At 41.0% G+C, this 14,790-nt stretch overlaps 1 protein-coding gene across 1 annotated transcript; it reads left to right on the top strand.

Moving 5' to 3' along the window:
* Positions 1 to 803: 803 nt before the first annotated feature.
* Positions 804 to 9,151, top strand: LOC307151639 (uncharacterized protein; the record flags this gene model as incomplete). Its single annotated transcript, XM_079859753.1, has 11 exons — positions 804 to 945; positions 1,069 to 1,188; positions 1,325 to 2,905; positions 3,050 to 3,253; positions 3,378 to 3,779; positions 3,904 to 3,968; positions 5,762 to 5,800; positions 5,890 to 6,011; positions 7,245 to 7,493; positions 8,547 to 8,727; positions 8,909 to 9,151. The coding sequence occupies exons 3-11, from the start codon at positions 2,197 to 2,199 to the stop codon at positions 9,149 to 9,151; spliced, it is 2,214 nt and encodes a 737-aa protein (XP_079715879.1). The 5' UTR covers positions 804 to 945; positions 1,069 to 1,188; positions 1,325 to 2,196.
* Positions 9,152 to 14,790: the final 5,639 nt, after the last annotated feature.

Genomic DNA, 14,790 nt, shown 5'->3' with positions numbered 1-14,790 from the left:
AAATAGATTTTATAGATTAGCAGACCAAGCAGAATAAAGTATATAACGTTACTACAGCTTTATCAGCTGCAACATTAAAATGATTGTTACACATTAAGACATCACTAATTATAATCCAATAATATAGTGTACACATTATGCTTCTACATTTAGTACTTTTAGTATATTTTGATGCTAAACTTTCTTGTTTTAGCTAAGTAGGCTAACATTTTGAATGCATGACATTTACTTGTAAAAGAGCAGAGGGTTTCAAAGAGGGGAAAGTAGTGGTATTATAATGGTATAATAATTTTTGAAAAAATGACCTCTTACTCTGGGATCATTCTGAGATTCTGATATGTAAGCCAACATTTTGAGACTGTTGGAAAAATATACACACACAAAGCAGAATATATAATCAACATTACAAGGTGATCATGAGTAAATATAGTAATGTAATATTCACAGCTGTATTAACTAATGTGTTACCAAATTTGTTTGTCTGTTTTTCTATAGTCTTTACATCTTCTTTTTTTTTATTTAGATGGAACCTCGCTTCAGGAGATGAGCTGATTGGAGCCTGAATCTGACTGATAAAGTGGAAGCAGCAAAGGTGCAGGAGGCCAACAAAGGAAAGCCATACACAAGACCCCTGTCCCCGGAGATAGTGCTGGACAAGGCCAAGAAAAGCTTAAGTCAGCACCACGGAGATCTAGCTAACAGAAAGCACCTGCTGGGTTTCTTTGAAATCCAGTTTGGTGTATTTCGCGGGCTACCACCACCCCAGCACACTACCACCACCCCAGCACACTACCACCACCCAGCACGCTGCCTCCACCCAGCACGCTGCCTCCACCCATACTTCCACCGCCTCTCTCCGCTCCCTCTTGTTTAGGAAGTTGCCTGACCAGAAAAGCCTGACCAAGACAATAGAAAGGCTGGTTTCCCCCGTCAAAGCCACACCTTGTAAGCAAACATTTAATTGTATAACACTTTTTTGGTTTGTTTAGTATTTATCGCTTTGTAGGATTTTAAGATTTATTGTTCTGTAGTCATGTCTATCTGTTTGTCCTGTGTTTTGATTTGTAGCTTTGACCCAGGCACGTACGTGGCACTCAGCCACCCTCACCCGCCTGACTGTGTCCATTGAGATAGATGACAGCACACTGCTGGCAGAGGCAACTAAGTATGAGAAGGCACATCTGGCATGTACGTTTATAATGATTTAAAACATACAACAAAATATTCAAGTTTCCATTCCAGGGATAAAAAAGTAAAGGGAAGCAATGTGAATTTGCATTTGTTTTTTTATGTATTTATGTCTGTTTTTGTTTTTTTTCCCCAGCACGACAAGTCTGTCTTCCAGCTGGATGGATACACACTCTGCCTGAAGTGGATCAGAGGTGGATTTCCAAGGTGGACAGCACAGGGACATCCAGAGCTGATCTTTAGCAGGGTGACCAAACTTTGGTGGTATCCTCCACAGGTTCCACTGAAGACCAGTAATTGTCCTCCCTTGGAGAATTACTTTGGCCATCCCCTGCTGCTCTGGATGCCACGAAAACTGTGGCAAGTGAACCTGACCTGTCCACATCCAGACTGTCAGAAAGAACTTCTGACCTCAGCTGGCTTGCATCAAAAGATCAGGCAGGTGTTTGCCTTGGGTAAGATATACTTTGTGGCATCTGAGTACCTGGCCTGCCGAAGATGTAAGAGGAAGGTCATCAGCTGGAGCCATGATATCGTCTCCCAGCTCGACATTGGCCACAGGGTGCAGTTCCCTTGCATTCTTACATCAAAACTTGCATGTGACGTCGAGGTAGTAAGTTTGATGCGTCAGCGAGGGCTGGGAAACAGCAGCAGCCAGATCCAGCGCAAGCTGCAGGAGCATCATGCTGAGGTGTGGTTGCAAAAGACAGTCCAGTATCTGACAGATTGCAAGGGGATTACCAGTGCTGTCAAGTCGAGCCTGATCCTGCCTGTGACATTTGAACCTGCTCCTTCAATGCCTTCTGTCCCTAAGCACCGGTGGCTAATGCAGGTGTATGCCCAGGGTGTCCTGCAAAGGCTGGATGAGATCAAAGACACAATAACATCACAATATGGTCGGATCTTAAAAATGGATTCTACCAAAAAGTGTCCAGAAAACTAGCAGGACGCAGCTATGGCACTGCTACCTGGGCAACCAATGTTGGCAATGAGCATGGACAGGTGATCATGTCCGTGCTCACAGCCAGTGAAGGTTTTGGTCTCGGGCCAATGATTGAAGGCCTCATCAGGCGATTCAGAGTGGCTAAGGTGGCTCCTCCCGAGGTACTGTATGTCGACCGAGACTGCTGTGGCAACACTCTTCTGAGGAGGATGTTTGAAGAGTGGGAGCAAATGACCATCTGGTTAGATATATGGCACTTCATGCGGAGGTTTGCTGTGGGTTGCACCACCGACTCATACCAGTTGTATGCCACATCTATGAGTCACCTCAGCCACTGTATTTTCATGTGGGACCAGGTCGACCTGACAGCCCTGAAGAAGGCGAAACGTGTAGAGCTAGAAGCTGACTGGAAACCTTCATCCGAGGCTGATATGCTGCGCTGTATCAGCCGTAGCAAGCTAGCTCTCCATTGCAGGAGAACCACTCGTGGGACCAAGGAGACCCTGGCGCAGATTGAGAGCCATTTTCAGGCATTTGATGGAGATGCTGGTCGTGACACCATGGGAGTCCCACTTATAAACTCAGCCCGGATGAGAGAGATCTTGAAGTCCCAGCGGAAGCATGTGGCCTCCATCCAGGATCTTCTAGGTGTGCAGCTCTACATGCAGACGGGCACTTTAGTTAAGGGAGGGCACCGTCTGCCAACCTACCGCTGTGCCAGAGGTTCCACTTCGCTTGAGTCATTTCACCTGCACCTTAACAGAATCATCCCAGGTAAATAACTGACTTCACTGAATTATTAAAATAAGATTTGATTGAATTATATATTAAAATAAGTATGAGAATTGCAAGAACAGCTATTTGTGTATCCATATGACATTTTTGTGTGGTCTTATTTTTCTTTTTTTGAATTTACAGGTACGATGGCAAGTGACACCTTCTTCCAGGCGTATCTTTTGGATGGACTTGCAAGGTGGAATGAGGACCGGGCTGTGGCAGCAACAACTGATGAGCAGCAGCCACATTCCTACAATCATCTTCTGCGTCATGCTGTCAATACTCTTGCAGAGGAGGTTATGGGCAAGAAAATCATCCCTTATGTTGGGCCAAGAAAGTACACTGGTAGATAACTATTTGTTGTTTTTGGTGACAATTTCATTCACGTGTACACATACCATTTAACCACTGAGTTATAATATAATATCCTGGCATATTATCTAATTGTCATTGTTTTAATACTTTAAAGGTGAGCTTATTGGATTGGAATACCTTTACCAGCAAACTGGTAAAGTTCTGCAGGACTACAAGTTGGCCATTGAAGAGTCAGAGACCACTGAGGTTGGTATAGAAGTGGATGAAGGTTATGCTGAACTTGAGGAGTTTCAGGACATCACTGTCCCCACCTTTGATACAGAACGGACACCTGCTGCCTCTTCACAAGCATCAGTGTCTGCAGCATCATCTCCAACCCCTCCTGTCACCAGCTCCATGTCATCACTGTCTGTGATCCCTCCATCACCAGTGACATCTCCTGTCACCAGCTCCATGTCATCACTGTCTGTGATCCCTCCATCACCAGTGACATCTCCAGTCCCCAGCTCACCGCACAGTCATTCAAAGCCAGGACTCTTTCCTGGAGCACATATCTGTGAGTTTACCAAAGTATTCATAGAGGTTTCGGTAATTGTTGTCACACTAACTCTATATTTATATATGTCATATTGAAAGGCAAAAACACAAATTTAAACTAAATGTTTACCTTTTTCATGTAGTCCCAGTGGACCAATTATCGGCAGAAACTGGTCTTCCGACATCTGAAGAGAACACTTCACATGATGTAAGGGCCCAGTTTCGTTTTTAATGTACATTAACGTGTGTAAACAAAATATGGGTTATGTTGGCTGTGCTTTCATGTGAATATTTGTATTCATTGCTGCTATCAAAAGTTCCTAAATTATCTTTCATTTTACTGGGTATCCGCGGGGTTGTAAAAAGTATTAAATAGGTAATAAGTATTAAAGGTAGTAGCCTAAATGAAATTAGCCAAAATTAAGGGCATTAAAAAGTATTAAAAAGTAATAAACGTCATCTGATGAGGTATTAAATTTCCGAACCACCATCCAACTAGGCCTATGAGTTTCAATTTGTGTTAAGTGCAGGGCTTTCTTCTAAAATTCCAAAAATTCACGTGGATTTATTTTGCGAGTAGGACCTGAGCGATCATGTGACTTGGTGTTCGTTCGCGCGCATAGTTGAAACAAACTATGTACCCGGCTGGTTTGCTGCTAAACCTGTTTGCGAGTTCGCTTCTATTTCAGTCATTTAAGAGACATCAGGGTTTTTCCTGCATTGATTTTTTTTTTGACGGCCGCCAAAGCCTTATTTGATCGATCGGTGAGTAGCCTAGATGACAGCTGCGCTTGTGACAGGGTGCATGTTAACTGAAAGAACGAGCAGAGAGAGAGAGAGGCCCGGTCACGCGCGCGCACTCTCTCTCCACTCTTGCTCTCAAAATCACGATGGTAAAAGGTCGGAAGGCCGAAGTTTCACGTGTCGCATTCGGAGATTTATTTCTTGAATTACCGCTGGGTGTGAATTGTGCTAAAATACACTGCCTTATCTTCTCTGAAAAGCGTTCCGGACATTTTGCTGACATAAACCACTTTCAATAAACAAACAAAAAAAACTATCCAGTGATGAAATGTTTTCTGTGTTGACAAATCTTGTGCGATGTCCTAAACTGCCGGGATAATCACACAATGCGTACACGTCCGCTAATGACACATCTCATAATTCGCGAACTAATGACTCCTTTGAACCGATTCACTTTAATGAATGGTTAAAACAACTGATCTGGGGTGCGTTTCCCGAAAGCATCGTTGGCCAACTATGGTCGCAAGTTCCGTCGCTACCAATAGAGTTCAATGGACATTGCGATGAACTTGCGACCATAGTTGGCCAACGATGCTTTCGGGAAACGCACCCCTGTCTGACACGGAACTCACGAGACGTCTGAATCGGTGTGTAACAAATCGGTAACACTTTACAATATGGTTCCATTTATTAAACTCTAGTCAACTATATTAATTAACATTAACTATTAATAAACTGCACTTCTATAGCATTAATTAATCTTTCTCAATGTTAATTTCACCATTTACTAGTAGCCTACATTATTGAAATCAAAAGTTGTATTTGTTAACATTAGTTAATGCACTGTGAAGTAACATGAACAAACAATTCATGCAAGTTATTGTTATCTAGCAGCTAATTTTTTTATCTGGCAGCTAATTTTATTCAATTGTACAGTATATGGTAGAAAATTAGACTATTAGTTAAAATAAACTTTTTAATGCTACTTTTTTTATTCTGCTTTTTGATATTGATATGATTATAGACCAAAATAATTATCAGGTCTAGCAAAAAGGATTTTATCTTACCTAAAGCTATGAAATCAAGTGGTAAAATCACAGCTTAAAAAACAAACAAACAAACTTTACTTTTCACTTTACACCGCTACAGTTGCAGCTTGAAGTCGTGCTGGTATTAAAAAATATTGTGAAGGGATTAAAAAAGGTATTAAAAGGTATTAAATTCAACTTAAGAATTTCTGTATATACCCTGTTTTAGGATTCTGTTGGACCTGATAATATTGAGGGGTATGGAGCCGTGTAGTAGGACTTGGCAGAGTTTTTGGTTAGCCTCAGAGACCACCTCCAGGCCTAGAAGAGTGCGTCAAGATAATCACCCTATGGCAGGCATTCGGGGAGTATGACAAGAGGAAAATCATTTACTCACCACGTCACCAAACCTCCCTAAAACAGGGACGATTCAGGGCCACTAAGAAGATTGTGGCACCAGGTGTGGAGAGCACCAAAAGGTATGTTAAAGGTCCCCTATTATGCAAAATTCACTTTTGTATGCTGTTTGGACATAAATGTGTGTTGGCAGTGTGTGTACACAACCACCCTATAGTGATAAAAATCCACTCACTCCTTTTTTACTAATCCTATTAAATTAATTTTATTAAATCATCAGCAGTGTCGACCTGTTTTCAGAATGCTGTTTTAGTGAGGTCACTACAGCACAGGCCCCGCCCACGAGTGTTGACAGACACTGCCGTTTCAACATAGACCCGCCCTGATCGAGTTCACAGCTGCTGCACTGACGAGAATGTCTCCCAAGCGTTGTAGGTGTTGTGTGGCTGGATGTATTAATCCACATAGCTCTCTCTATTTACTCCCGAAATCTGAGGCAGCCGCTGAAGACGAGGTGGAATTATTATGTTTTTAATGAAAATGCTCCCTCAACTCTACCGAAATTCGTTTATGTACTTGCGCACTTCTTATAACTTACTGTGTTTACTCAGCTCTTACGGTGATTTTCTGAAGTAAAACTGACGCTTCATCTTTTGTGTGATGTACAATAAACTTGATTAAACTCATCAGTATATGTTTGATCATCATTCGGACCTGGTCCGAAACAGCAGACTTGTAGGCTATTAATAATGGATACATACAAGCAAATGACAAATACGTTATAACCGTAATTAAACTAAACTATACCTGTTCCATCTCTATACAGCACTCTGACTCTGTAGGCATTATTGTCCGACTCGAAATGAACACCGTTACTGAGAGTTTCTGATATTATCATTATTCCGTGAGATGAAATTGTCCTGAGAGACTGAGCGCGAGCTCATGAAGCTCCGCCCCCTGTGCCGTCCAGCAGCAGCTTATTTGCATTTAAAGGGCACACACTAAAACAGCGCGTTTTTCTGAGCCCCAAAAAATGACAATTTAAACATGCTGTAAAAAATGATCTGTTGGGTATTTTGAGCTAAAACTTCACATACACACTCTGGGGACATCAGAGACTTGTTTTACATCTTGTGAAAAGGGGCATAATACGGGACCTTTAAATTTAGCAAACACAGGTTCTTGATTGTCTTAAAAGTTTTGTATAAAATAAACAAGACAACATAACTATGCACAGATATAAAAAATTAACATCTAGACAACACAAAGCAAAACAGACAGAATAGAAAAGGGAAAAAAAAAACGATACAAATAACAGAGTAAGGATCACTAATTGAAATTAATGTAATTTGCAGGTGTTTCGTTGGGGCTCATAGTCCTGCACAGTGGCCTGACTGCAACCGAGTGGTGGAGGCCATCTTCACAAGGCTCTGTGCCCTCTACCCAAACGTGGTGTGGTGTGATGGAGTGAGGGTGTCCCGCTTCACAATGGTGGTACGTGCTAACCCTAACATCCGAGAGTGCATCCTCACCACCAATGCTAAGGTGATGAGGGAGACCACCATCCAGCTCCCAGAAGTTAATGCTGCAACAGTCACACAATGGTGAGTAAATTAGCATTGTTACAGCTAAGCCTAAATTTAAAGCAGCTGAGGGCCACACAGAGGGTTCAAGTAATTGACGCGGTTGACTTAATGTAGCTATGGCTGCTTTGACGGGTCTAGAAACAAATCAACAAAAGTCCAACTTCTGCTTTCTTCTCCATTATGAAAGATAAGATTTATTGCTCACGACATGGTCTTCAAAAGACTGCAAGAATCCATAATCAGTACAACGTTCCATCTCCATAAACAGCTTTCCAACACACATACAAACGAACAGCTACAGTACCAGCGGCGTTTTACAAAAGCAATTGGGTGTGATCAATTGCTCTGCACTGAAAAAAAATGATTTTTGCTGCTTGTTCAAATTGCTTGATTAAAATGATCTACTTAATCTTAAGTTTACTTAATCCATTTGTGTTGGATTACATGAATGATTTGTGTTGCATTAACTGAAACTGGGCGGTGCTTGTTAGTTCCCAGCATGCTTTGCGTATGGCTGAATTAAGAGAGAATAAATGTTGAAATTAAGTGTTATTTTATGTGTTTTTGAGAAAATTAGAAAAGGGGAAGACTTGATAGTGTGTAATTGTGTTTAATGTTCAATTACATTCAAATTATTAGAACCATTTAAATTACAGAGGGTTACCATTGTGGAGAAGAGTGGAGCATTTGGTTAGGTTGTGGACTGATTCATCAATACCAATAGTAAATGCTTTGGCTGAAAGAGTGTGTAAACTTAGCATTTAAGATTGGTTCATGCACTGAAAAGATTTATGAATTTATATTTAGTATAATTTACTTTGTTGATTGAACATGAATAGTCTGTGTTCGTCTGTGTTGTTTGAACACAATTGTGTAAGTGGCTACCAAAGCAAACAATTTGTGTGCAACCAATGTCCACTATTCAATTGAGTAAATCCAATGAATTATTTTTTTCAGTGTGTGATCTCAGCTGTGTCATGCTGTTGCATCATAGTCGTGATCAAATAGTAGTTGATCTTTTGTATTATTGCTTAAATGTTTATTAATATTGTTTGCTTTATGTTTTCCCAGGTTCAGCAGGCGTTGCAAGTCACAGGAACAGGATATTTTGAAGCAGGGTATCCAAGCCCCTGAAGCACCCATGGCAGGACCTGAGAACCTTCCTGCGGCTATGCAGAAAGGACTGACTCTCTATTCCGGCAATTTGGCTGAGCCTCACCTTTTTATCCTGCCACCAAACACTGCTGGGGAGGCAAAACTCAAGGGGAGGTCGCAACCTTAGGCCATCTTCCAGGCTCCACCATCACATCAAGGACTTCCTGTCATTGCACCAGCAACACCTGTCTCTCTCCCTTTCATTGTACCACCTGTGCAGCTTCCTACAGTGCCTGGTACCTCACAGGTGATGTTCTTCAACCTCCCATTACCTTCAGCTATGCCACCATCAGACATCCAGTCAAGCGGTTCCTTACTCAGCAATAGAGAAAGAGAAAACAGGAGAGGGAGCAGACTGGAACTGTCACAAGAAAATATGTGACGAAGACAGACGTCATTCTTTGCAGAAAGTGCAACAAAGAGAGAAAGCCACCATCACATCTTCAGTACTTTGGCAACTGGTACTGCCAAGTGCAAAGAGTCTGAGACTCAGTCATATGGTGAATGGAGGGCTGTACTGATGGAACGAGGTTATAGGGAAAAAAAGCCAGGAAATAACAACCTGAACAAGCTTCTTAAAATTGCTCTTTCAGCACGTTATTTTTATTTATTTATTTGATTAATGTTTGATTATAGAGCAATTCTCTAAATGGTTTTTAGTTTACCTTGTTATTTATGTGTGCGTTTTCTGTGATGAAAGTTCAATATTACTGATGTTCCAATGACAGCAACCAATGATGCATATGAATATAAAGGTGGCATGAATGGATAACGCGTCTGACTACGGATCAGAAGATTTTAGGTTCGACTCCTGGCTGGCTCAGTTCTTTTGAACTTCGATTCTCGAACCTACATTGTGACGGCTCTAATCGAGTCTGGCATGGATGCTCGCATATACGTGAAATATTGCACATTAATTCAGTATCATATAAAATTAAGTCTTTACAACTCATGTGATGATTCATTGACTGAATACGTTTCGCTTCGTGTTAGTTATCTTCACAGCAACCTGTCAGACGGCCTTATTTCTGGTAGTGACAACCAAAAATGAGCCAATCGCTGTTTGCAGCGCTTCGAGAATTCTTCGAGGAATTGACCAATGAGAAAAATGCCGGTGACACGTCACTGGCCAATCAAGCGTATGACCGTCACTAATATTTCTAAATAAAATGATGGGAATATTATTTATATATATATATATATATATATATATATATATATAAAATATTCCCATCATTTTATTTAGAAATATAATATAAGCTTTTTTATTGTGTGATTTACAGTTATGTAATGCTGGAAGACTTTTTTTTTTTTTTAAATTTAACTGTAAGCAATTACCCCCAGCCCCTTTAAAATGTTGTAAGTTTAAGTATTTAGATTAGATAGAAAAGTGTTTACAGGTACAAATATTGTGAGAATACAAATAGGCAGAATGACAGTAATGTGAGGTCAAAGATGAACAACCCTTTTTATTTGCATAGATTTTGTTTTCATAGAAGTCAATAAAAACATTTAAAACAGCAGTGATATTTTCACACATCAATCTAAAATAATAAATAGTAAACCAAAACAAACATTTACTACAGTGCAATTCTGACACATCAATCTAAATAAATAAATATACCAAAACAAACGTTAACTGCTGTGCAATTTTGACAGGGTAACTAAAATATTGAGGTAACTTTTTGAAAATAATCATAAATAACAGATTCAAAATGTCTAATATATATATATACTGTACTTCTTTATTTCACATAAAGTGCTTTTAGCTTTGGCTGGTACGTCATAGTTTTATGTCACTGTCAGTTTTAGAGGCACTAAAACCAGATATATTATATTATATATATAACTATATATATATATATATATAAAATACAGAATAGAGGAGTATAATAATTGTAATATACTATTAATATCAACAGTAAAATCAATTATAATAATATACATAAAATAAATACATTAATATAATATAATATAATATAATATAATATAATTTAATATTATATAATATAATATATCAGACAATTAGTGCAAATGGTGTGGTGCAGTTTAGTCCTGTCTTCCACTGTTGAATGTTCCAAATGTTCGGAAGTTCCACCTTTCACTTCTCCTCACTTCTTGGTCTCTTTTTGTGTCTGGAGTGCTGCCATCCAGTCGGTGAATGATTCAGTGGCTGTCTCCTCACAGTACCAATTGCCAAAAAACTGGAGATGAGATGGTGGTTTTCTCTCCTTGCTACACTTCTTGCAAAGGATTACTTTGGTCTTCTGGACATATTTTCTTGACTTCATGCCCATCTGCTCCCTTTCCTGCTTTTTCTTCCTGTAGTACTCAGTGGTGTATGGTACAGCAGGCTGTGCTGCTGCTGCTGCTAGCATAGCTTGTCCAGGTGGTGCTACAATGAACATTATAGGTTGGAAGGAAACCGGAGTAAGAAGGATAGCTGGGAGTGGTCTAGATGGCTGCCCTGCCATGAGTGAGGTCGGTGCAAGTGGTGGTGGCAGTATCCTCTGAGGTATTGGTGGCCCAGAACTGATTTTGGTTGTCCCAGCTGTGTTTGGAGGCAAGTTGAAAAAAGGAGGCTTGTCATTACTCCCATGCTGCAGATTCTGTTCTTTCTGTAATGCTGGTGGAAGCCTATCTGGTGCTGTCATTGGGGCATCTGGTGCATGGAGTCACTGTGTCAAAATGCCCCTCTCTCATTAGTTTTTGTACGTCTGCTGTACCTAGAAATGACAAATGGTACCATAGATCATTTTGATAAGAAACTGTACAACCCATATGAAAATACTGTACTGGTCTTGTATCAAGTATGGAGGCATGCATGTGTTGTATATGATTAATGAAATAAATGAGTGTTAAATAGGGGTGTAATGATTCACTCACTTTCTCGATGCATTGATTACAAATCCTAATAGAGCAAAAACATAAGTGTCCAAACTCACCACTGTGTAAGTGTAGCTGCATTGACCTCAGGTAACTGGAGGGTGGTCTGCTGCATCACTTCTGCGTTGCTCAAGATGCACTCTCTGATGTGCTTGTAGGCACATGCAATCAAGTTAAATCTTGAGATTTTAACTCCTTTACGCACAGGGTTGGGATAGAGAGCGCACAGTTTCACAAAAACTGCCTCGACAATTCTGTGTCAGTCAGGCCACTGTGCAGGACTGTTTGCTCCAACAAAGCATCTGAAAATGTGGAGAGAGAATTCAAACCGGTTGCTATGTAGATATAGCCTGGGTTTCCCCATACTGCCTTGCTCGCAGCGCGATTTTATTCACGCTGCTAGGCAGTCTGGACACCATGGACCAAATTTTCCCCTGAAAAGGGGAACCAATCACAGAACGGGGAGGGAGCAGCAAGACGATGACGACACCGAAGCAGTTTGTTTATATCAGACTCGACGTTACCTTCTACCCTCATGTTTATCTTGCACAAACGGTAATATTCGCTAAACGCCATCGTGTACAAATAAATCTTTGACCCATCATCTTTTTCCTCGTCGAATTTCTGTCACTCTACATACGTCATCTGGTATAATTGAAGCGATTGGCTATGAGCTACATACAGGCGCTTTTGATAGACATTCATAGCGCCCAATAAACGGCTCTGGGCATTCGTAAACCACGCCTCAAATATGAGAAAATGAACACGTGGTTCCCAGACCAAGTCTTAAATGAGACTTGGTCTGACGTTAGCCAGGCTAATGTAGATATACTATTCAAGGAACAGCCAGACATGGGAAAATATGATGCAAAAGATCTTGCCTCCTTGTACTCTCTACCCCTGGTGCCACAATTTTTTTGGTTGCCCTAAACCGGCCTGTCTTCAGGGAAGATTTGTGGCATGGAGAGTACACACTCTTTTCTTTGTCATAATCTGCTAGTCCTTGCCACAAACTAATCATTTGTGCGGATTCTTCTCGTCAAGGCAAGACTGTGTTCCCTGAGTTCAACCAATGTCTCTGCTAAGTTCTGGACTGCACCAAAACCTTTGATATTGTCAGGTCCAACCGAATCCAACAAAAAAATTAAAAAGTGGCTGTTGAAAATTCAGTTTTGCCATCACAGGAATAAATTATATTTTAAAAATATGTTCAAATAGTTACAATTCTAAAATAACTTTTTTTTATTTTTACTGTATTTTTGAGTAATTAAATGCAAGCTTCTTTCAAAAACATAAACATATTTTGACCACCAGCGCATATATACACACAGAAACTTTATATACATGGAATTTATAAATTAATAAATTAATGAATAAATAAATAAATAAATAAACAGAGACAATAGGTAATAAGAATATAATATAATAATTCGAATAAGGCCTTTTCATTGCCATTAAAGTGAAATAACTGAACATAAACATAGAAGTCTGATAAAAATATTAATTTTTAGACAAAAAACATCAGACGGACTTGGAGGTTCTTCAATTATACCTTTTTTTAAACAACCCAGTACATAAAATGTATGAAAAGTCTGGATTCTTACATCAGGAAAAGCAGATGGCATTGCACAGGAAGACACACAGGTTTCTGTGTGTCCATTGTAGAGGCAGCGCAGACTGTGTGGCAAGGGACCAAAAGAAGGTGAGGTGACTGCCTAAGCCAGGTGTAGAGGGCAACGTGTGTGGATCCTCTGAGGGTGTTGTGGATGGTGTAGAGACAACTGTAATGAACATACCAGTATATTGATGTGGACTAACATATGACATTATCTTCAGTCCAAGAACATCTTCTCTCAGCACATTAGCAGCATGACGAAGGAGGCCACTGTATGAATGGTGCTTCTGCACGCCCTGAGAGGTTGCAGCATCTGCTCTGTCCTCATTCCACCGGGCTAATCCATCCAACAGGTAGGCTTGGAAAAATGTATCACTGGCCAACGTCCCTAAAATTTAAAGGAAAGAACACTTTAATATTACGTTACTTACAACCATAATACATTTACATTAAAAGACTTACAGGACAGTTACTTTACCTGAACCTGTTTAGATGCAGGTGGAAAGATTCCAATGAAGTCGAACCACTGGCACACCTGTCCATGTCCTCCTGGTCCCAGGAGAAGATACAGCGGCTGAGGTGAGCCATGAAAGTTGCATACAGCTGATGTGAATCTGTTGTGCACCCCACAGAAATCCGTCTCATGAAATGCCAGATGTCGAGTGAGTCTGATTTCCATGTCCTTCCATTCCGCAAACATCTTTTTGAGGTGAGTACCCCCACAGCAGTCTCTGTGGACATACAGCAGTACAGGCAGAGGCGCTGCAGCATCCCTGTACCTTTTAATGATGCCAGCAACCATCTGCGCCAATCCAAAGCCTTCACTTGCTGTAAGAACAGACATGATGACCTGACCATGTTCATTTCCGACATTTGTGACCCAGGTGGCTGTTCCAGCACTGTGACCAGCAAGCTTGCATGCAACCTTCTTGGTGGAATCCATTTTCAGCACACGTCCAAACAGTGATGTTATACTGGCTTTGACCTCATCCAGTCTTTGAAGGACATCCTGAGCATACACCTACATCAGCCACCGGTGCTTGGGTACAGGGAGCATAGCAGGTGGGTGTTCAAAAGACACAGGCATAACAAGACCTGCGGTGATCCCTTTGTGGAAACTCTGGCAATCTGTCAGAAACTGGACAACCTTCTGCAGCTAGATCTCAGAGTGCTGCTCCTCAAGCTTCTTCTGCACTGGACTGCTCCTGTTTCCCAGACCTCTCTGACGCAGAAGGCGGACCACTGCCATGTCACATGCCAACTTTGAGGTTAGAATGCAGGGAAAGTGAAGCCTATGACTGATGTCGAGCTGTGATATGATGTCAAAGCTCCAGCTGATGACTTTCCTCTTGCATTTCCTACAAGACAGGTACTCAGATGCCATAAAGTAGGACGTTTTAACATCGACTACCTGTCGGATTTTCTGGTGCAGTCCTGCTGATGTGAGCTCCTTCTTAACACAGTCTGAATGTGGACATGTGAGTCGAACTCTCCACAGCTTTCTTGGCATCCAAAGAAAGAAGGGGTGGCCAAAGTAGCACTCTGTCCCTGGTACTCCAGTAACTGCAAAGTGCTGTTGTGGTGGGTACCACCACATCCTGTCCACTCTGGCGTAGTCCATTTCAGGTTGGTTGTGGGATGAAAACTTAAACAAAGCCT

The sequence above is a fragment of the Squalius cephalus genome, assembly GCF_949319135.1.
Source record: "Squalius cephalus genome assembly, chromosome: 23".
Lineage (NCBI taxonomy): Eukaryota > Metazoa > Chordata > Actinopteri > Cypriniformes > Leuciscidae > Squalius > Squalius cephalus.
Note: the sequence above shows the minus strand (reverse complement) of the source record. Positions and strands in the feature narration are given on the sequence as shown.